Here is a 23,178-nt window from a genome sequence, read left to right as displayed (position 1 = left end):
CCATAGTAATTATAACATTTCAAGAATACACGCATCAAAATATTATATCATAAGACAGTTGTCAAAATTTCACAGGTGAGTAATGAAATGAGTTCTTACAGAATAGAACTGCTGAATGTATTAAAAAGATATATAATACCAGTTCAGTCAAACCAGCTTGGAGATGTTTTTGCGTTTGTATATTACTTTTCCTCTTCAATACAATAAATATATAAACAAACATTTCTTCATTCCTCTGTGGCATATTTTTCCTCAGCTAATGTCATTATATATTTATAGCATTCACTGTGACATTTTTGCGACTTAAATTTTCGCTTTCCATAATTAATACTAACGAATTAGTAGTAAAATAAACAAAACGCCGCTTCTAACGATACTTGAGAGAATTCTAGGCACGTGATAGCTAACGCGAAATGGTTTGTTTCGGATTTAGTCATCTGTGTATAAAACTACTACAAACGCAAAACCGTCTCCAAACTGTTTTATCTGTACGTAAAGATATTATCAGATAAGTATAAATTAAAAAGTTAACACCTTATACATTTAATGCAGGTCTTGAAACTTTAAATGAATCCATAGAATGCTACATATTCAGTTTATTTTTTAAAATAAGTGATTTACCCATATTGCCAATAAGGACCAGTTTGGTGAGCATCGACACGGCTGCTATGATCATGGAGTAAACTAGAACCGCGGTCACAATGGCGGCGATCATGAAGTACACATACGCGCGCAGGAGTATTATGTCGTTCTAGAAATAATTAATAGTAAAGTAAGTGTTATTCTGCACAGATATGTAACCTTTACAGAGGCGTCTCTAGACCATATAGAGCCCGTGTGCAATCATTACCCTAGCGCCCTCTAGTAAGCGCGCGGTCAAATTGGAATAGGTACAAATGTGGAGGAGTTCGTCCGCCATCTCGCGCGTACTCTGTTCGCCAGAGCGGACAGCAGTGCGAGCGTGCACCTCCATGGTATAGCGCCACTACACGCTCGACCACCTGACGGGCGTTCTCTATCTCGTAAGCTCCTACTGTCGCCGACCATCTGCCCCGATGCGGGCATCGGGCCCCGAGGACGAAGACTACAATTTGGAAGACTGACGATAGAACGACGACAATCACTGGATAAGACAATCACCCGGACATGAAAACCTTTAATAAATAAGAATCCGAATTAGAAGAAATAGCCACTGGGTCAGTTATTGACACTGGTCCTTCGGGCCAAAAATCGCACGACCCGGCAAGCAGTACTTGCCGGTGAGGAACAGCCCGGGTAAAGGACCCCGAGGCCTGTACCCGGACTGCCTAGGCCAGTCAGGAAGACCCAACTCTCTTAACATGTCTTTATAAACGTTATGTCGATGTTAAAAAATGAAAATTGGAAAAAAAATCGACTTTCATACTAACTCGGTCAGCTGATCGGTCATGTTGTATGGAGATACAATTTTTTTTTACAATTTCCATTTTTTAACATTGACATCATATTTATATAGACATGTTAACATGGGTACGTTTCGGCTTGATAGGGTGTTTATCAAACACCTAATATTTTCAACATTGAACGGAGATCCGGGTGCAAATGGTGCAATTTTAAATGATGTCGGGTAACAATAAAGTTTCCTGTCAAAGTGTTTCTGTCAATTTTCTTCATTCTAATTTCGACCTCATATAAACAGACAGAGTACAATATCAATTGAGATACATTAGACAGATTCGGGAAGCTGGATGCTATGCCATTGTACACGGGTAACAACATAATTAAACATTTTTGAGCTCATTTTACGCGGGGTTGAGTTATAACGTCCAGCGTCATAACACGGCGGAAGGTTCATTGAAAGTGCCGAGGTCGGCTGCCGGCGTCCCTAACACCGCTACGCCCTTGTGCACCGCACACCCTGCACTATAGGTAAAGACGCCTCTGAACATTTATAATAAGTAAATTCTATTATAAATTTGTACAAAAGTGAGACAGGGATACTAATTAAAACACTCTTCTGTTAATGAGATATAAAAGTACTTCTAAATTTACTTTCAAGCCTCGTCTACGTCATCTTATGATATCTATAATACACTATAATTCATATGTTTATGCTATATATATTATAGCTCTGTATTTATTTTGTAAATATTATTTGTGTATGTATGTATATTTTTGTGTGCTGTTGATTACTAATTACCGCCTTCACGGATATTTGCTTAGCCTAAAAGTTGACTGGCAGAGATTGCCTTCAGTCATTAAGTCCGTCTTTTGTCCCAACTACTTATTCTGGTGGTCAATATTTTTTTTTAATAAAAATATAATTATTCAGAGCACAAATCCGATAGTACATCTATCGGTTTTGTGACCGGAATATTTTTGATACATCACATATTTGTATGTGATGTGTCAATTCCTCGCAATTTTTTCATTTACCTTACTATATGACATAAATTATGAGTATAAATTAGATGTATGAAAATTCAGTACTTTACGTTTGAACTTGCGAACCGTAATTAATATTAACGTGATTTTTACTAATCTCAAAAGTTACCACAGGATCCCCGAAAGACGAATGGATATTTAAATTAATTTACTTACACGGTACATTCCACATAGCAACAGCACACTGAAAGCTAACTCGCATGAATACGCGATAATTCCGATGGCCTTAGACGCATTATCTTCTAAGAACATTTCTTGGACTTCCATCAAGGGGGGCGTAATTCCCCCATCAGCTGTTCCCACCAAAGATAAAACCTACAAATATAACTTTGATTCATTATATATTTAAAAATGAATAAAATTAAAACTTTATAATATCAATTGGCGCTAATTGAAAATCCTTGACATACTCTGTAACATTAGACGGTTGTAACATTAACATTGTTATGGAATATAAATCTGTAAATATCCCACTGCTGGGCTAAATTAAATACTTAATTTTACCAATATTTTTTTTTACACAAAACTACTGTTAAAATAATTAAATGATAAAAATACGTTTTATTTGTACGGGATTATTTTGGCACTACTTCCTGTCAAATATTTAACATTGTGTTAATATGTAACTTTTGTCTTGCTTTACTTAAAAGTCTGGCAGTATTTCCTCGGAGAGCTTCAAGAATAGTCAATACTTACCGCTATAAATAAATTAAAATATCCAATAACAAGAACGCCTACTCTTATAGGCGCTAAGCAGCAACATCTATCTAATTTAAAATTAATTATAGCGGATTTCGCGTACTCGTATGCCTTATCCATTATCACAACACAACTTTCGTCCGTCACTGTTCCCGTAAAATGTCCGAAAATAAACGCAAAAACATTCAACATAATTAGGAAACGCTTATTGAAAAGGTCAATTATAAATTTATTGGACGCCTGTTATAGTAATTAAAGCGCGTTGTCCAGTATTATTTAAAATATGCAGTATGCCATGTGTGTTGAATAGAAACTATTTATATTTACTTCACGACCTTCACTTAATGATTGAAAAAAAAAAAATCAAAAAACTTGTCTATTGATAATAGGATTTTAAAAAGTAGTTTCTTTCGTTTTAATTTTATATGACATGTCATTTTTATTTTAGTAAAGTATGTTCGTTAACGATAGGAAAATAAAACACAATTATATAAACTTTAAAATATTATATTTTCAGGTTTTTTTCATACAACAACAAAAATGATGTGAAGAAATTAAAAACAAATCTTAATAAACCCATTTTTTTTTCATACCAGTTAATAACTACAGCCAAAACAGCTTGGATACGTTTTTGCGTTTTTTAGTAGTGCACCGTCAGCAGATAAATAAATAAACTAATCCTTTTTTATTTTGTGGGTAATTATTATTATACATATTATAAAAAAATATTTTAAACCATAAATATCTTCAACTATCATCCTCACACTCGTTTTCATCCAATAAATCATTTATGTTAATGATAATATGTTCTGATATTTTATCTTAGGCGTCGTCTACCTTAGATTTTTTAATTATTAATTACTTTTTCTACCTTTTCTTTAATCTTTTAAAGTAACTTAATGATTTTTTTTCTCAACTAATGTCATTATAGCATTTATGTTAATTGTAACATTTTTATTGCGACGTTAATATTTACTTTCCCCCTTATATTTTATTATAAAGTAATTAGTAAGAAAAGAAAAATGACACTTCTAATGCTAATTATGCGAGGGTTCGAGGCGCGTGATAGCGTAAACTGGTTTATTCCTGTTTTAGTCACTGTTTGTATTACACTACTACAAACGCAAAAACGTCTCTAATCTTATTTACCTGTACTTAATAATACAACAAAATCCAAAACATTTATTTAAAAAAATATGATTTTATTTTCAAGAAAAAAAAATCAATAAAATACAACCTATGTACCAAATATAAGAGGTATCATAATTTTAAGGATAAACGACGAAATTTCAAAGGGATAACAAATAATATTACATTTTACCTATTTTTTTTTTTTTTTGTAAATGTGTTTTCATTAAAATGAATAACAAGGCAGTGATATTTATAAAATTGCATTCGTTTATTCGATATTGGAACAAGGCACTGAGAAAATTAATCCTACGCATTTAAAATGTATATTTTTGCTAACCTTTGGGTCCGTTTATTTTTTACCAGCACCTTTTTAGCGGAAGAAAAACTAAACAGCTAATAAAAATGGTAGAAATAGAGAACTTTATTTTTATAAGAAATAACGTAACAATAGAGAAAGATTAGTTTTTAAAAAGGATATACATAATTATTTAGAGTTAACATATTACTAAGAGTTGAAAGGATTTTTAAAACTAAGAATTCAGTTATTATCAAATTATCTATTGCTTAACGAATTATATAGGTAAATTATATCATATTATATTTTACCCACTTGATAATATAAATATTGGTATAATGTTATATTTGATATATTGAAAATTATCTTGGCAACATTATAAATTCTAATTTATTTCATGACATATCTTTGAATATTTCTCGAATTGATAATATTTTTGTGACCATTTTTCATATATCCTAATTGAATATATTGTAAATTTCAATATTTAGCGTAAACAATCCGAATTGAGTACATAATTACTTCATCAGGGCATGAACTACAGCGGTTGCGTTCAACGCTTTCAAGTCTGTATAGGTTTGACCCGTACCAACAAATACTATGGGCTGTCCGGTGATGTATGTCATAGAGATAGCTGCTCCCACTTTATCATCGATAGTGTCAAACTTCGTCAGCACAATACCGTCGATCACGTGAGGGTTGGAAGACGAGCTGTGGTCAGCCAGTGCTTGGTTGAATTTGACTAATTGATCAACCGCCTCGTTGCCGACTAACGCTTCACCCACGAACAGGACGAGGTCTGGCTCATTTACTTTGATGAGTTTCGCCAAGGCCCTCATGAGCGGCTCATTGTCCTGCATCCGTCCCGCCGTGTCTATCAGGACGACATCTATTTTAGAGTCGGCTGCGTACTTTATGGCCTCCATTGCGATTCCCGCTGCATCTTTACCTGTTCACATATTATTAGTGTTAATTCTATTATAGTATTTCGTATGTTAACTGTTATCATTAACATTTAAATGTAATACTATATTTTTTCTAATAAAAAAAATAAAGAAAAAATAATAAAGCAGAAGTAAGTTTAATTGAGCCCTACCATTTCTGAACAACTGTTTTGAAACTTTTTACAGAATATATATTAACAGAATAATTTCTAAATAAATCAAAAAGGGTAGTACTGATTCTATTGTAAACTATTTCTAAATCAAATAAATAATAAACGACTAACGATATCGCTATATCTTTTTCAAATATTATAGGGTTATTACATATGTTTAGTCCTTTCTATCAATCACTATAAATACTAGCACTTTCCAAGAGTCGTTGTAGTGTCTGGCGGCCTGTGCGTGCGTATGTGGTGTGCGTGCGTGTGCGTGCGTGTGCGCTCACCGTATCCCTTCTCGTAGAGGTGCACGGCGCCGGCGTGCAGCGCGTCGAGGCGCCGCACGTGCGTGCGCAGCTGCTCGACGGCGCCCGCGCGGAACGTGTCGCACGCCGCGATCAGCACCGACAGCTTGTTCTCGATCAGCCAGAAGCAGATCTTGGCTAGGTTCGTGGACTTGCCGACGCCGTTCACCTGAGTGAGGGGTCGGGTGAGGAAAGACGTCGATTGCACTTAGTTATCTCAATTTCATACCGATTGAAATTTAAATCTGCTCATGATCTTTTTCAAATACGAAGAAAAATTATCTTAATAAGGTTTCTTGGGGTTATATATTTATGGTTATATATTTCTTGGGGGTCAGTTATAAATTTGTAAGATGTAAACCAAAGACCTTGAAAACTTCTAGTAAATTATTATGATTCGTATTATAAAATGCTTTTCGAAATTTACTATTATAAAAGTGAAATTACCCCACAAAAGGCCATCACGTAGGGTCGTCCCTGTTGTTTCGCGTGCAAACAGTCACGTAGGATGTCCACACGACGCTTGGGAGACAGGATTTGCACGAGCGCCTCGGTGATCGTCGCCTTCACCGTGCGCGCCACGCTGTCGAACGTTCCGAGCACCTGGAAATTATTGTTTAGAACATTACATTCACACATTGAGCTTACACAGATTGCTTTAGACAAATATACGGAATCAAGCTTTAATTCAGATATACGGAAATTCCTTTTTCCGTCGCGCTCAGTCACCAGTAAAAAATGAATACTGTTGTTGTAAAGTGATAAAATAATTAAAACATTACACCTAGCGCCATCTAGCATAGGATGTGAGAACATTGAAATTTTATATTTATATATTGTTATACCTAGCTTATTATATAAAAATATATTTAAGTCTGTGCAAAAAATATGTAAATAATTATATGAATGCAAAGACAAACACCAGCTATCAAATGGTACATATTCAAATTCTAATATCATAAATAATTCTAATTTTCCATCCAAAGTTTAAAAAAAAAAACACATTATTTAAAGAATTATTTTCTGTTCTTTGCGACTAGAAGATTTAGTTTCTTTAAATTAAATGTTAAATAAACTTAATCTAACCTAACAATTTGCCACGGCATTGTAAATATATATATATATATATATATATATATATATATATATATATATATGTGTGTGTGTGTGTGTGTGTGTGTGTGTGTTATTTTATACAATGGTTTTACATTATATAAAATAACATATAACCCGTATAACTACAGGCACAAGGGACATAATCTATCCAAGGTTGGTGGCGCATTGTTGTCGCCAATGCCCATAGAGGGCGTTGTTGACCACTTACCATCAAGTGTCTCATCGACCCGTCCGCCCAATTATATAAAAAAATGTGTAAAGACAGAATTAAGAAATATTAAAAAACCAAATCGAATCTTTTAAATAAGAAAAATATATTACAATATACCTTTCCTTCGAGCTTTGCAGAAACAGAGTCACACAGCTTGTTAGCGATATCGGCGGCCACGTTCTTGCCTATAAGATGATCGCGCATCTTGTCCAACACCGGTCGCATAGTCTCTTCAGACAGAGCCTTTGAGCCCACCAAACCTTAACAATATGAATATAATACAATATTTATGTTTATATATATAAACGATATATATATATATATTAAACGATTTCTAATATGTATATCAATTAGAAGTGTACAAATGTTATGTAATGTATTCCTATTATGCAACCAATTCAAAGAAACGCTTCATATTCAAAATCGTGATGTATCTATTGAGGACAGAAGGTCTTGTTATAGAAATCCAAACATCACATAAGGCCATATTGGTTTTGCGGACGGTACAAAAAAAAGATACACTATCGTATAAAATACGAACAAAAACAAGAATGACAAGCGGTGGATAAAAATTTACGTCAACATTACAAAATAATTTTCAAACCAACTGTTTTGTTAATAAGTATTTTGACAAAAATTAATACATTATCTGATTCTTTATATCCCCAGGATAGGGTCTATCCCCAGGCCGCTCTAAATCTGTAGTTCTATGAGAAATGTGGTTGTTACTTTATGATGAGAATAAATATTCTTAGTTACCTTTAAATATACTAAACATTCCCCCACTCTTCTTTGGACTGGAATGCGTCTGCTCAACTTCGTCCTCGCTACTGCTGTCGTCGGACTCCACCTCCAGATCGCGGATAGCGCCCGCCATTTGTCCCAGCAACTAGTAATGAAGAAAAAATAAAATGTATACAATAATTATAGCAATTCTCAAATTACGATAAACTCGTGGTATTTTTTTTATAGAATAGGAAGGCGGACGAGCATATGGGTATGGAGCAGATGGTAAGTGGTCACCAACGCCCATAGACATTGGCATTGTAAGAAATGTTAACTATCGCTTACATCACCAATGCGCCACCAACCTTGGGAACTAAGATTTTATGTCCCTTGTGCCTGTAATTACACTGGCTCACTCACCCTTCAAACCGGAACACAACAATACCAAGTACTGCTGTTGCGGTAGAATATCTGATGAGTGGGTGGTACCTACCCAGACGAGCTTGCACAAAGCTCTACCACCTGTAAATTATTTAGTATTTGTTTGGTAGTGTTGTGTGGGGAGGAATGTGGGGGGAGGATTGTGGGGGGTGCGGCACCTGCGTGTCGGGCGCGTGGTCGGCGTAGGCGGCGAGCGCGGCGTCCTTGTCGCTGCTGAAGTCCAGCGACGGCAGGTCGCGCGTGCCGCCGCCCAGCTCCCACACGCGGGGCTTCTTCACGCGCTCCTGCGTTGTTTTTGGACTCTTCGGTGACTTCCTAATGATCGAACACCAAACATGTATTTAATTGAGACAGCTTAGTTAGTTAATCGTTAATATTTCATATGAAACACTCCTAATGTATAATAATATGTACACAAGGGATATTTAGAACGAGGGCGTGATAAGTCAATTTCATATCTACAAATAATATAATAGTAATAACTGTTAATAGTTTAGAGAACTTGAGTTGATTGATTTTTATAAAAATTGAATTTCGACCATGGAAATAATCCTTAGCCGCAATGTCTCTACAAAATATAACTCAAAAGGCGTGTTTTATGATACCGAACGAAATCGATTTGACTGTATTTCAATAAATATGACACCGCTTATTGAAAGACAGAAAACCGTTTTTTCAAAAAGATATTTCGTCAAAGAGAGTTCCACTTTTTCGTTAGCACTTCGTCTCCAAACTTTTATATTATTTAGGAATAGTTTAGACTTAATATTGACTATGTATTACGGTTTGGCGGTTGAACATGAAATGAGTGTGGTACAAAGCTCTACCAGGAAGTACTTTATAATAATAATGTACAGTAACAGCCTGTGAATGTCCCACTGCTGGGCTAAGGCTTCCTCTCCCTTTTTGAGGAGAAGGTATGGAGCTTACTCCCCCACGCTGCTCCAATGCGGGTTGGTGGAATACACACGTGTCAGAATTTCAGTGAAATTAGACACATGCAGGTTTCTTCACTTTGTTTTCCTTCACCGTATAGCACGAAATGAATTACAATCACAAATTAAGCACACGAAAATTCAGTGGTACTTGCCCGGGTATGAACCCACGATCACTGGTTAAGATTCAAGCGTTCTTACCATTGGGCCATCTCGGCTTAGCAATAATAATGTGCGCAATATATATTGACATTAATTCCAGATTTAATCACTTACTTGGTATCCTTCTTGGTCTTAGCGGATAGTTTTTGCGCAAGCTTGGCTCTGTTCGCAGCTATGACGTCGTCATCGGCCTCTGGTGATTCCTCAACTTTACCGTTAGGTATGCTCTTGTTTTCTACTATCTTTACTGTAATCAAAAATAACTCGATTTAGAAAAACGTTTAAATACAAAAGTAAAATTTTCTGTTGGACAAAGGCATTCTCTCTTTAATTGGAGTATGACTAATGTAATGACTGCCTCGTTGGTCTAGTGGCTTGATATAAGGCCGCAGACCCGGAGGTCCTGGGTTCAATTCCCAGGTCGGGCCAATAAAAAGTTATTGGGTTTTCTGTCAGAAAAATTCTCAGTAGCAGCCCGGAGTCTGGAAATTGGAAGTGTGTACACTCCCGTGCCTCGGAAAGCACGTAAAGCCGTTGGTCCTGCGCCTGAACTCTATCCGGTGTCGGATTGCCGTCCCATCGGATTATGAGAGTTAGGGAATAGAGAGTGCACCTGTGTTTGCGCACACACTTGTGCACTATAATATCTCCTGCGTAGTTGGCTAATCTCTCTTGAGATTGGCCGCCGTGGCCGAAATCGGTCTGGAGGACATTATTATTATTATATGTGGCAATTTCAACAGACGCTGCAGGGTTTCGTATTGAATATTTTGCAAGAATATTCTATGCTGCTGAGAAGAATAATAGACATAAAGAAAAGCCTCGATAATTCCGTATACCTTATCCGGAATATTAAAAGTGAGGGACACGCGTTCTTTTATGTAATTATTTTACAATAAATTATTTACTACGTCGCGCTAATTATTCTGCTTCAATTTTACTGTATCAGAAACCTTGCACGTTTTTCATTAACTATAACCGTTATCACGTTACTTATTGCTGTAACATTTCAGATCATGCATTACATTATACATTGTACATGTAATGCCTATGTTAAGTGAATTTTGTTTTCCTCTGATTTTCTACGGAAATATGAACATTGAATTAGCGATAAAAGATCACAAATGTTTCATTTTTTTTTTCATAGATCTCTTAAGTAATTAATTATAAAATTTATTGGAATTACAAAATGAATTAGACCACATTTGTCAATGATCTATTAACAGCTTTTTTATAATGATGCTGTACTATCACTTTTTTAGGGAGGAAAAAATAAATATCCTACAAATAGAATTTATACGGGAAGCAATTACGAAGAGTGGCCGATGTCAGGGACCTTGGATCCAGCATGACACACATAACTCACATCAGTAATAAGGCTCATAAAATGTTAGGCTTCATATTGCAAACGTCAGCTTTTACAAACGCTAATACTCTAATCTGTTTAATTCTTGTAAAATATCACTTAAAGTCAATTTCATGACATCCACAATACATTGTCTCAAAATATATGTGACTAGCATCCGCCCGCCTGTGAGGGAAGTAGGGGCAGGTAGCCCATGTATTAATTCTAAGTATAAGTTATCTCTATTTCAAATTTCATACAAATCCATTCGGTTGTTTTTTCATGAAAGAGTAACAAAGATCCATCCATTCATCCTTAAATACTTTCTTGTCTGTATTATTCAACAGAAATAACAATATACTTATAAGAAACAAGAAATCTGTAAAATTATATTAATTATAGCTTTCATGGCACTAAAGGAAGACTTGTGACACAAAAAGTGCACTCATATAAATACATGGGTTATAATGAAAATTAAGGAACATCCAATGAGTTAATTAGCGTTTTAATACCGCAAATCTACTTTTATTTAACTTAAGGCGTGCACATCACGATTATATATTTCTAGACATAATATTATCATTGTTTACTCGATTTTCCATTTGATCTAAGTAAATAATCACTCTTTTTCACCAGCAAGTAAATTGCTGCATTATATAATTGTATTTTACATACAATAAGTCTACATACATGGTTTGTTTGACAATAAGTATGAAGTATTCTGCCTGTACTTATGGAATGTAAATTTTAAATTGTATTTTATGAATTAAGTATCAATGGAAACTTTATTGACATCAAAATATTAAAACAAAATATAAAATATTATGCTATTTGGTTTCTTTAAATACAGTGAATAAAACCATAAGATACAATAAATATCTTCAGAGGTACCAGGAATTGTACTGAGGTAAATCTCAGTGCATGTGTTAAGCTTTCCTTGTCATATCTCAAAGTTGAATCAATTTCCAATTTTATTATCAATAACAAAAAAACTTTCCAATAAAAAATAATAATTAATACATTACTCTTGTAAATTGTACAAGGGTTTGATGATTTCCTACCGGATACATAGATTTAACAAATAGTAACATATGTAAGAGTTTGTGGGAGTCTAATTACTGACATAATTACATATATGTACTTATTTATTCATGTACCAAAAAAAAAAAAAGTTATGTAAGTGCTTTAGTAGCAATAAGTAGTACATTTATCTACCTGATTTTTTGCTCTTTTCTTCTCCTTTACGTTCTATCATAGATGCGACAGTCTTTTTTGACTTCTGCGAGTCTTCAAATGTCCTCATTTGCTTTGGAATCTTAGCTTGTGATTTAGCTGAAACATAAATTAGATAAATTATTCAAATCATGGCATTCTTTTGTTTTTATAAGAATTTTAAGTGTGGGTTATATGGAGTCTAATCCTTTGAGTGAATATATATTTATTACATCAAAGTAAAATGATAACATAGCTCTTTATAATTATCTATACATTAAATATTGAACTGGTACAATTACACAACAACAAACATAATATAATATATAATATACTGCGACATTTTTCACACACGGCCATCTGATCCCAAATTAAACTTGTACAAAGCTTGTGCTATGGAAACCAGACAACTGATATACTACATATACTACTTTTCATTTGTAAATACATACAAACAGACATGCTCATGCACACAAATGTCTGTCCTGAGTGGGAATCGAACCCACAACCTTCGGTGTGAAAGGCAAGTATCTAACAATCACGCCAACCAGCTTGGAACATCAATTCAAAATCTCATTTATAACTGAATATTAGTACAAAAGATATTTATTAAATTTAAAGATTTGACTTCATATCTTATAAAGGATATTCAGAGATTTATTATTACATACCCCAATGTTCACACTGCTTGAGGACATTATCAAAAGTTGTCTTGAAATCAAAGTCCATATTGTGCCTGCCACCTTGCAATTCATTCTTGTACTTATCTCTGAATTCTAGGTGTATGTCATTCAAAAACTTATCCACATAGGATAGTTGTAGTATGCGTTGATATGCTACCACAAACACCAATTCAAATTCATTGTCGAGCTTATATTGTAAGCTTAAAGCATTATGATTAAATGTGTTGTTCCCTGAACGTTCCTAAAACATATAATCATTTTACTATTACCAATTAGCTTATGAATAAATTATGTGCATTTGATGTTTCATTTTATTGATTAACTAAATAATGAATACAGTAACTTGAACCTTGTTAATAGCGTAATATGAATGTGGACAAGGCTCCTGTTTGGCAATGGACTTACTTGTAAGATAACATTCCTTATAAGCGCGTTTACAGGCGGCGAAAAAATTTCACTCGTACTTTGAAAACACCATAATACAATCCCTCCTTTACTGAAGATGCTAAATAAGTCCAACATTTTGTATAATTAAGTTAAAATTGATTCACAGTTACGATCCTAAGCAGCTGTTTCGTACTACGTGCTAAAAACTACGTTGCTCTATACTTCGTGTATTTGACAGTAAAATGACAACTCATTATGTTATGGCCATCAATGTCACAAAAATATCGTTCATTAAACTGACTTTATTATTCATTTAACATGAAAACATTAAATATACTAAAAAAATATTAAATATGAATTAAATTTATTACACATTCTTTTTTTTGAAAATAATTTATTTAGGAAATATAAAACGATTACCATAGATTTTAGAAAGAAGTGCGATTTTATTGCCGATTGTGTGTTCAATTTAAGCCAATAGAATTTGGATTCGAGTTAGCTTTCAATTGTGATTGGACGAAACTTTTGAAATATTAAGATTATGCCTTTGAGAAAAGACTATCCTCTGATATTGACTCTGCATAAAACAAATTTGTCAATTCATGGTGAAGTCGTGTACTTGTATTGTGATTTGTTATAATTTCATTCAAAAGGATTTTCTAATTAAGAATTATAAATAAAAGAAATTTGAATAAAAATGAATATCACATCAGCTGCGGGGATTATATCCCTGCTAGATGAACCAATGCACGAGGTGAAAGAGTTCGCTTTGAAGAGATTGGACAATATCGTTGACGAATTTTGGCCTGAAATATCTGAATCTATAGAAAAAATTGAAATTCTACATGAAGATAAAGTTTTTTCACAGCATCAATTGGCTGCTTTAGTCGCCAGTAAGGTTTATTATCATTTGGGAGCATTTGAGGATTCGCTTACATACGCTTTAGGAGCTGGCGATCTGTTCGACGTAAATGCAAGAAATGAATATGTCGATACAACTATCGCAAAGGCGATTGACTTTTATACACAAAAGCGAAAAGCTCTTTTTATCGACAGTTCTGCAGAGCCCATCGACCCTCGCTTGGAGGCTATTGTTAACCGGATGTTCCAGAGATGTTTGGAAGATGGACAGTACAGGCAAGCTCTTGGGTTAGCTTTAGAAACGCGCAGAATGGACATATTCGAAGAGTCTATCATGAAATCTGATGATATATCAGGTAATCCTTTATTTCCCTAATTCTAACAAAATGTTTTTTAGCTAGAGAATGACTGACCAATGCCTGACGTACCTAATGATAATGAATTAAAAAATAAGAATGTTTTAAATTAGTCTGCATTTTATTTTTAAATTAACTCTCTGGTTAATTATTGAATATATGTAACCTGTACATCTTGAACTAAAAGCTCAATTGATCAGAGCATTATCTCTGTTCTTAATACAAATATGTTACAACAAAATTAATTTTACAACTTTAAATAAAATTATTCCAATTAAATAGTTATAAATGCTTTAAATGGTTTTATAAAATATCTACACAATGATATTAACACATATATATGTCTATTACAGGAATGTTGCAGTACGCCTTTACTGTGGCTATGAGTCTGCTCCAGAATAGAGGATTTCGGAGTACAGTTCTTCGTTCGTTAGTTGGATTATACAGAGGTCTAAACATACCAGATTATGTAAACATGTGTCAATGCCTTATCTTCCTTGAAGATCCTCTCTCAGTAGCTGAAATTCTTGACAAATTAACACATGGTCCTCAAGAATCAGTACTCATGGCATATCAAATTGGCTTTGACTTGTATGATTCAGCTACTCAACAATTCTTAGGTAGAGTTCTTCAGGCTCTCAGAATAACAGCACCAATTCCAAGTGCCCTTGGTGGGAAACCTCAGCCACAAGGTGGCCCCTTCCCAGAGACGTCCATGGAAGTAGATCAAGCACCTGTTGAAGAAACTAAGAAACCTGAAAGAGATTTAGATAGTCTTAATGATGAAGAAAAAGAACATCAAAAGAGGGTGGAAAAATTAATATCTATATTAGGTGGAGATGTATCTATAGGCTTACAATTACAATTCTTAATAAGATCTAATCATGCAGATATGCTAATTTTAAAAAATACCAAAGATGCTATAAGGGTATCAATTTGTCACACAGCTACAGTCATAGCCAATGCCTTTATGCATGCAGGAACAACTAGTGATCAGTTTCTAAGAGACAATTTGGAATGGTTAGCAAGAGCTACAAATTGGGCCAAGTTAACTGTAACAGCTTCATTAGGTGTCATCCATCGTGGCCACGAAAATGAATCCTTAGCTCTCATGCAATCTTATTTGCCTAAAGAAGCAGGACCATCTTCTGGATATTCTGAGGGTGGAGGACTTTACGCTTTAGGTTTGATACATGCTAACCATGGCGCCAATATCATTGACTATCTTTTAACACAATTAAAAGATGCTCAAAATGAAATGGTGCGTCATGGAGGTTGCCTAGGGCTAGGTTTAGCTGCAATGGGAACACATAGACAAGATGTTTACGAACAGCTGAAATTTAATTTGTACCAAGATGATGCAGTCACGGGCGAAGCAGCCGGGATAGCTATGGGAATGGTGATGTTAGGATCACGACATGCTGCTGCTATTGAAGATATGGTTGCATATGCCCAAGAAACTCAACACGAAAAAATATTACGGGGTTTAGCTGTCGGTATTGCATTTACTATGTATGGACGACTTGAAGAAGCTGATGCCCTTGTTCAGCAATTGTTGAGAGATAAGGATCCTTTGTTGCGGCGAGCTGGTTGTTACACTATTGCTACTGCCTACTGTGGAACGGGAAATAATGATTCAATTCGTACTTTACTTCATGTTGCTGTATCGGATGTAAATGATGATGTAAGACGCGCTGCTGTTACAGCTCTTGGGTTCTTACTCTTTAGAACGCCAGAACAATGTCCATCTGTTGTTTCACTTTTAGCTGAATCTTATAATCCACATGTCCGTTATGGAGCCGCTATGGCATTGGGTATCGCTTGTGCTGGAACTGGAAATCGTGAAGCAATCGGTCTTTTAGAACCTATGGTCAAATTTGACCCTGTTAACTTTGTAAGACAAGGAGCATTAATTGCTTCTGCTATGATCTTAATCCAGCAAACAGAAATCCTTTGTCCTAAAGTTACTTACTTCCGGCAACTATATGCTCAGGTGATTTCAAACAAACATGAGGATGTAATGGCAAAATTCGGAGCTATTCTTGCTCAAGGCATCATTGATGCTGGTGGACGTAATGTAACAGTTTCTCTCCAAAATAGAACTGGTCACATGAACATGCTAGCAGTAGTTGGAATGTTAGTATTTACGCAGTACTGGTACTGGTTCCCATTAGCTCATTGCTTATCACTTGCTTTCACCCCAACCTGTTTGATCGCACTTAATTCCGATCTAAAGATGCCTCAGCTCGAACTCAAATCCAACTCGAAACCATCGCTGTATGCTTACCCAGCACCACTTGAAGAGAAAAAACGTGAAGAAAGAGAAAGAGTTACCACCGCAGTATTAAGTATTGCTGCTGCCAGAGCTAGAAGGCGCGCGCACGGAACAGAAGGTTCGTCTAGCAGCGTGACATCTTCTACTACTTCCAAAATGGAAGTCGATGAAGATGAAAAGAAACCTTCGAAATCGCCTAATCCAAATATCACAGTTCACGGAAAATCTGACAAAGATGAAAAACCTGGCACATCAAAAGAAGGCAAGAAAGACGAAAAGGAAGGTGAAGAAAAAGATACGAAGGAAAAGAAAGAACCTGAACCAAACTTTGAAATTCTTAGCAATCCAGCAAGGGTAATGCGTCAGCAACTCAAAGGTTTATCTGTTGTAGATGGTTCAGGATTTTTCCCATTAAAAGATGTGACAATTGGAGGTATAGTAATGTTAAATCATTCTGGAGATGGGGAGCAAGTACTAGTTGAGCCAGTAGCAGCATTTGGGCCTAAAACTGAAGAAGAAAAGGAACCAGAGCCTCCTGAACCTTTTGAATACTTAGATGATTGACACAGCTTTTTTCGATAATAACTATTATTCATAAAAGTAGTATGTAGGAGACTATGAATCACTTAAATGTATTGGAAAACTGTAATAAAATATTGAAGTACATCCATTACTAACTGCAAATTATAATTGTGTTTTTCCTCTAAATAAATAATATTAAATTACTATTTATTTTATTCATGAACCTGTAGTTTAAAAAAATTAACACCATTTCATACTATAATATAATCATATACATATGTAGGTTTGTTTTGTTTTATCCAGATTTTTACCAAACTGTAAAATTTCAACCAAAGATACTTTACTAGCATCCATCACGCAAATCAACAGAGTTTTATGTTTTATAGCCTAATCATTTAAGCATAAAAAATTAGATAATAATCATAAGAGACTGATGGTAGAGCTTTGTGTCACTGGCGGTAGAGCTTTGTGTCACTGGCGGTAGAGCTTTGTGTCACTGGCGGTAGAGCTTTGTGTCACTGGCGGTAGAGCTTTGTGTCACTGGCGTTAGAGCTTTGTGTCACTGGCGGTAGAGCTTTGTGTCACTGGCGGTAGAGCTTTGTGTCACTGGCGGTAGAGCTTTGTGTCACTGGCGGTAGAGCTTTGTGTCACTGGCGGTAGAGCTTTGTGTCACTGGCGGTAGAGCTTTGTGTCACTGGCGGTAGAGCTTTGTGTCACTGGCGGTAGAGCTTTGTGTCACTGGCGGTAGAGCTTTGTGTCACTGGCGGTAGAGCTTTGTGTCACTGGCGGTAGAGCTTTGTGTCACTGGCGGTAGAGCTTTGTGTCACTGGCGGTAGAGCTTTGTGTCGATGGTGGTAGAGCTTTGTGCAAGCTCGTCTGGGTACGTACCACCCACTCATCAGATATTCTGCCGCAAAACAGCAGCACTTGGTATTGTTGTGTTCCGGTTTGAAGGGTGAATGTATCAGTGTAATTACAAGCACAAGGGACATAACATCTTAGTTCCCAAGGTTGGTGGCGCATTCTTGATGTAAGCGATGGTTAACATTTCTTACAATGCCAATGTCTATGGGCGCGGGTGACCACTTACCATCAGGTGGCCCATATGCTCGTCCGCCTTCCTATTTTATAAAAAAAAAAGTAATAAAAATGATACTATGAAAATGTTTTAAATAAAATTGTTGCAAATTTTATGGTGTATAATTATAATTATAATATATATCTATAATTTTTATAAAACATGATAACATCATTAGGGGGCTATAAAAATTGTTTTGTGTGACCTTTGACCTTAAATAAGTTAAGACATGAGAATTTTGAGACAACTTTTTAGAACGCTAAAATGAAGGTGTATATCATGTGGTCAGGTTTTTATCTCCCATTCCAAAGTTAATCCCTAATTTTTCGAGACTATTACGATAAAAACGTATTCCTAAAATATTCAAATCCCAATTAGGAAGATGTAAATTTAAAAAATGTTAATTTTTTTACTAAAATAATCTTTGAATGATTAATAACGTGTGAAAAAAATATAATTATATCTAGTAAACTTTTTTTTTAAAAGCAAATGTGCTCTCGCATAATTTCTGCTCCGTCCGATTTGACTGTGACGTCATTTCGCCCATTCGTTAATGCGGGTGACTCTTTTGCGATACGCGCGTTGATAATTTCGTATTTATTTTATCCCTCTTTGGTGACGCCCGGAATACGTTCTTTCACTTATAAAAATATTAGAACGATTATTAATATATTATTTTATGCTAAAATAAGAGCAGTATTTTCACATAGACTAACAAATAACCTACCGAAAGTCTATCTTATGATTGCGGATCCTTTCACAAATCATGCGAAATATATTAGTGAGCTTATTATTATTGTTTATCTTAATCTTTTATAATGCAGATTAATCTTTTTTTTTTCAACAACAATCTCGAATGTGAAGTATGCAAACATACTATGGCGTCGGTCACATAGCGATGTGAGGAGCCTACTTGTAATGAAATAAACTGTTACTGGAAAAAACCTTTTTTATGTAAAAAAGGGGCAAACAAGCAGGAGTCAATGATGGGAAGTAATTATCACTGTCCAAGGACACCTGCAACACCGAAGTACTTGCAGGTGCGTTGCCAGCCTTTAAGGAATGAGTAAGCTCTTTTCTTAAAGGTTTCGATGTCATAACGGTTTGAAAAAGTCGCCGGTAAATATGGTTCCTATGAATGGCTGTGCGAGGCAGAAAATGCTTTAAAAATAGCGTTGTAGTAGGGGATTTTCAGACATCAAGATGGTATAAATGGAATTTAGAATTTAGACTAGATGTCCGGTGGTGAAATTCAGCGCCTGGGATTAATCTAAACAGTTCCTCAGAGCATAAAAGATGCGATAGAAGGTGCAAAGTGCCATTTCTCTCGCCCAGAAATGAGAGCAGTACTCCATGTGGGGCTGAATTTTTACCTTGTAGAATTTTAGGCGAGGAGCTGACGTGAAGTACTGTCTTACCTTGTTGAGCAAACAAAGCTTCTAGAGGCTAATTTGGCTTCACCTTCCAATAGACCGCGGGACCTAACTTCCCGATACTGATTTGACAGCAAGGTGGTATTCTCAAAATGAGATGATATGAGAGAAGTCATAGCGCAAACTTGTATCGTATACATTGAGTTGTACCAAATTTGGTTGGCCCCAATCTCAGACTTCAGTTAATAAACACTTTTGATTTCAGACACAAGTTTATACTCATCGACGTGTTCCCGACAAATAACCGGTGTATAAGGCGTCTACAGTGCTGTCGTCTGCCAACATTGAATATTGCTAATTTGCACCTGTAATTAATATGCAGAAGAAGCAGAGTAGGTGATAACACAAAGCCTTGTGGAACACCAGAATTGACGAATTTTAAGTAAGAGCATGCACCGTTGACAATAACCTTGATGGTCCGATCTGGCAAAATTGGTGATCCAGTTGCATTATTTCCTGGGAAGCCCAATCAAAGGCTTTTTTATGTCCAGACTTACTGCTAATTTTGTTGTAGTTGAGTCCAAGAGGTTGGCTCTTAGACTCAACTGCTTCAGCCCATCGGTCAGGTAAACAAGAAGATCACCGATGGTAGCTTTACATTTAATTCAATACTGTAACATGGTAATTCAAATGTGCCGTTATAAGTCTATTTGAATAAAGAATTATCTGATTTTATTTGTATCATACGTACTATATTAGTCTACACATTTGACTTTCAACGAAACATAACATGGTAAAAATCATTTTCAATGGTAATTAAGGATTTTTTCAACGAATACCATTGGTGATCGTTGTTCACAAATTATCTTCAAGATTAACAATAAGCTTAAGATTTTAAAGACGTTGAAATGCATTTTTCATCGATACAAACTCTTATGACAACACTATCAATATTCAACGTATCAAGGCCGTGTTACGAACATTCTGAATTATGTTTATATTAAATTAGTACCTATAACAACGTGTAAAAATTAATTATTTGTTCCTCAAACTAAAAACTTATAAATACGACAAATTTTACTACTAAGGTACTTACATTAAAATGCTCATCACGAAAATATCTACTTGTTTTCGTTGATAATATATATATGGAAAAAAGTATTTTTCCCGAGTTATATTTGTTGAATAAGTATACTATGTACTGTATAATAAATGTATGAAAGTTTTTTTATACTAACTGAAATATAAATATAATCAAGAATAACGAGAAAATACAGGTGAAATTGTATGGGCGAGCGAGCGACGTTGGGCGATGTGACGTCACGCATCGATTGGTCGCTTCAGAAAAGAATTTAAGAACTCGTAACTTTAAAAAATTGTAAAAAAATCATTTTTGCAGATATCGTAAAAATTCTTTTGGCAGTATTTTTTATATTTTAAGTATGATTTTTGAGATAATAAAAAAATAAGCTCATCTCTCTAATTATCGATTACCGAGCAGAATAAAACAGAATTTAACGTAATGCAAAGTTGTCTATGCTTTCATTAAAAAAAAACATACAAAACAGTATTATGCAGTTGGTAGTTCGTTATTCTCTATGGCTAAAATTTATTGATTGGACCTCGGATAGCTGGTACCTAGATACATCTGGTATGAAAATTTTATTAAATTGTCAATGTCAAATATCAATTTAGAAGGTTAAATTTAAAACGTGGTCCTTCCGGAATAATTCTATTGCATCGCATAATTTTCCAATTGTTCTCATTGAACAAACGTTTCTGCTGTTCGTTGTGATCCAGCCCTATTGAAAATGGAAAAAGTAGATTGGAATCTTGAATATGGCGAACTTGCCAAGGACAAAGATTTCGTAAACAAATATGAGAGTCTCAAAAATAATTTAATTGAGCTAGAACATGTTTTGGAGAAACTGCTGCCACTAAGAGTACATTATGATAAGATGTGTCTTCCGGCGCAAATTGAATTGGACTTGTTCCTGGCTTTTACAATGAATTCCCTGTATTGGGTACAATTGCGCGTACAGGGAGTAGATCCGACTACTCACCCCATAAAAGACGAACTGGCAAGAATTAAATCAGTTATGGTAAAATGGCAGGAAGTAAAAGACAAAGAGAAGAGACCCACGGTTGACCTGGAAGCTGCAAAACGATTTGTCAGAAGCGGACTATACGATCCATACCGAGCTATTGGCCAACCAGCTAACAAGAAAAAGAAATTCAATGATGAAGACATGAATGAATAAGAATTTACTTCAATTTGATTTTAAACTCTCCTTTTAAGACTGAATTAACTAAATATCCTTTTTTGTTATCATTGAATCTGTCTACAATCATGTTTATTGTTGATTCCCATTATTATAGATATAACTTATGCATGAATTATTTTATAAGATAACATTACAACTTGTAAATTATATGCAAGCTAATATTCTATAAAATTAATGTACTAGAACTAGAAAAAAAGTTAAAAAAAGAAACAAAAAAATCATTTATTACTACTATAATAAAGAGCTATATTTCATGTACCAAAATATGTAACTTTGTTTTGCCTCTGGATAAAATGGCATGATATATTGTTTTATGTAAACAAAAAAAAAAGAAGTTCAATATGGCTGTAATATTAGTATATTTCAAGAAATTGCTTGTAAATATATTTTTTGTAAATCATTTGTAATATTGTATTGACAAACTATGTGAAGGGAGATGGATTATGTATAAAAATGCTGTGCTGCGTGCGCAATGCGAATTCTGTTATGTAACTCTTTAAATTTCATAAGTCATAAATATAATGTAGAAATAATCAACAACAGATTTATATAATCGTGGTGTATGAAAAGAAAATGGCATTTAATTATTTTTGAAATTGAAAAGAAAAGTACATTGTATCTATTGAAGCATCCATTCACATTAGGCTATATGGTTGATAAGGATAGGGCCCACAATGATATCACATAGTTCATGAATACTTTCATAGTTTATATATATCACATAGCTGTAAGGAATATATAATCTTGCTATTAAAGTTAGCCACTAGATATGTTTCATAACCATTTACTAATCAATAATCAAATTATTGTGTAATTTAGTCATAACATGTAGCATAAGAAGTTGTTACAAATATTTAATCCAGTAGTTGAAGTTTTTATTTAATCATTATGATATAATGAGTAGGTTACAATATACTCGTATTAACCCAACTACAGGGTCTACATGGATGGATAGGAAATTTGATTCCTGGAAAACAAAGTATTTAGTTTATGTAATCGTAACAAACCCTTATTGCAGTTGCTCTAAAGTATTATAATACAATTTAAAACTGAGCTAAATTTATGTTGTATTCAATATAATGGTAATTATTTTTATTGAAACATTAAAATTACTTTTATTTTAAGTTCTTTATATGTGTTTCTCAGTATGTACTGTTATTTATTGGGTTTTATTTAAATAAACACTATTTATAACCATCGATAGTTTTATTATATTAAATACGATAAAATGCAGTCAGAAATTATTCACATTTA

At 34.6% G+C, this 23,178-nt stretch overlaps 3 protein-coding genes across 3 annotated transcripts; 2 read left to right on the top strand and 1 right to left on the bottom strand.

The window, feature by feature from the left end:
• Positions 1–4,389: 4,389 nt before the first annotated feature.
• LOC126769466 (signal recognition particle receptor subunit alpha homolog) lies at positions 4,390–13,391 on the bottom strand. Its single transcript, XM_050488293.1, has 10 exons — positions 13,193–13,391; positions 12,776–13,028; positions 12,108–12,224; positions 9,662–9,794; positions 8,609–8,765; positions 8,043–8,172; positions 7,401–7,543; positions 6,404–6,559; positions 5,939–6,125; positions 4,390–5,498 (listed from the first exon to the last, which is right to left on the bottom strand). The coding sequence occupies exons 1-10, from the start codon at positions 13,307–13,309 to the stop codon at positions 5,068–5,070; spliced, it is 1,824 nt and encodes a 607-aa protein (XP_050344250.1). The 5' UTR covers positions 13,310–13,391; the 3' UTR covers positions 4,390–5,067.
• Positions 13,392–13,760: 369 nt separating this feature from the next.
• Positions 13,761–17,391, top strand: LOC126769445 (26S proteasome non-ATPase regulatory subunit 1). The gene is made up of 2 exons (XM_050488248.1): positions 13,761–14,391; positions 14,745–17,391. The coding sequence occupies exons 1-2, from the start codon at positions 13,872–13,874 to the stop codon at positions 17,228–17,230; spliced, it is 3,006 nt and encodes a 1,001-aa protein (XP_050344205.1). The 5' UTR covers positions 13,761–13,871; the 3' UTR covers positions 17,231–17,391.
• A 3,869-nt stretch (positions 17,392–21,260) lies between these two features.
• Positions 21,261–23,121, top strand: LOC126769551 (nuclear nucleic acid-binding protein C1D-like). Its single transcript, XM_050488417.1, has one exon. It carries the CDS (start codon positions 21,451–21,453, stop codon positions 21,898–21,900), a length of 450 nt encoding a protein of 149 aa, XP_050344374.1. The 5' UTR covers positions 21,261–21,450; the 3' UTR covers positions 21,901–23,121.
• The last annotated feature ends 57 nt before the right edge of the window (positions 23,122–23,178 follow it).

This window comes from Nymphalis io, chromosome 7 (genome assembly GCF_905147045.1).
Source record: "Nymphalis io chromosome 7, ilAglIoxx1.1, whole genome shotgun sequence".
Lineage (NCBI taxonomy): Eukaryota > Metazoa > Arthropoda > Insecta > Lepidoptera > Nymphalidae > Nymphalis > Nymphalis io.
The sequence above is the reverse complement of the archived record's forward strand: the minus strand, read 5'-3'. Positions and strand labels throughout refer to the sequence as shown.

Bases quoted from the DNA above. Each gene is read 5' to 3' on its own strand.
- LOC126769466 (XM_050488293.1), bottom strand. From the start codon at position 13,309: ATGTTGGACTTATTTAGCATCTTCAGTAAAGGAGGGATTGTATTATGG. The intron at 8,173-8,608 runs GTGCCGCACCCC...CTTCATTACTAG, and splicing joins ACCACGCGCCCGACACGCAG to TTGCTGGGACAAATGGCGGG. The intron at 6,126-6,403 runs GTAATTTCACTT...CCCCTCACTCAG, and splicing joins ACGTGATGGCCTTTTGTGGG to GTGAACGGCGTCGGCAAGTC.
- LOC126769445 (XM_050488248.1), top strand. From the start codon at position 13,872: ATGAATATCACATCAGCTGCGGGGATTATATCCCTGCTAGATGAACCA. The intron at 14,392-14,744 runs GTAATCCTTTAT...TGTCTATTACAG, and splicing joins GAAATCTGATGATATATCAG to GAATGTTGCAGTACGCCTTT.
- LOC126769551 (XM_050488417.1), top strand. From the start codon at position 21,451: ATGGAAAAAGTAGATTGGAATCTTGAATATGGCGAACTTGCCAAGGAC.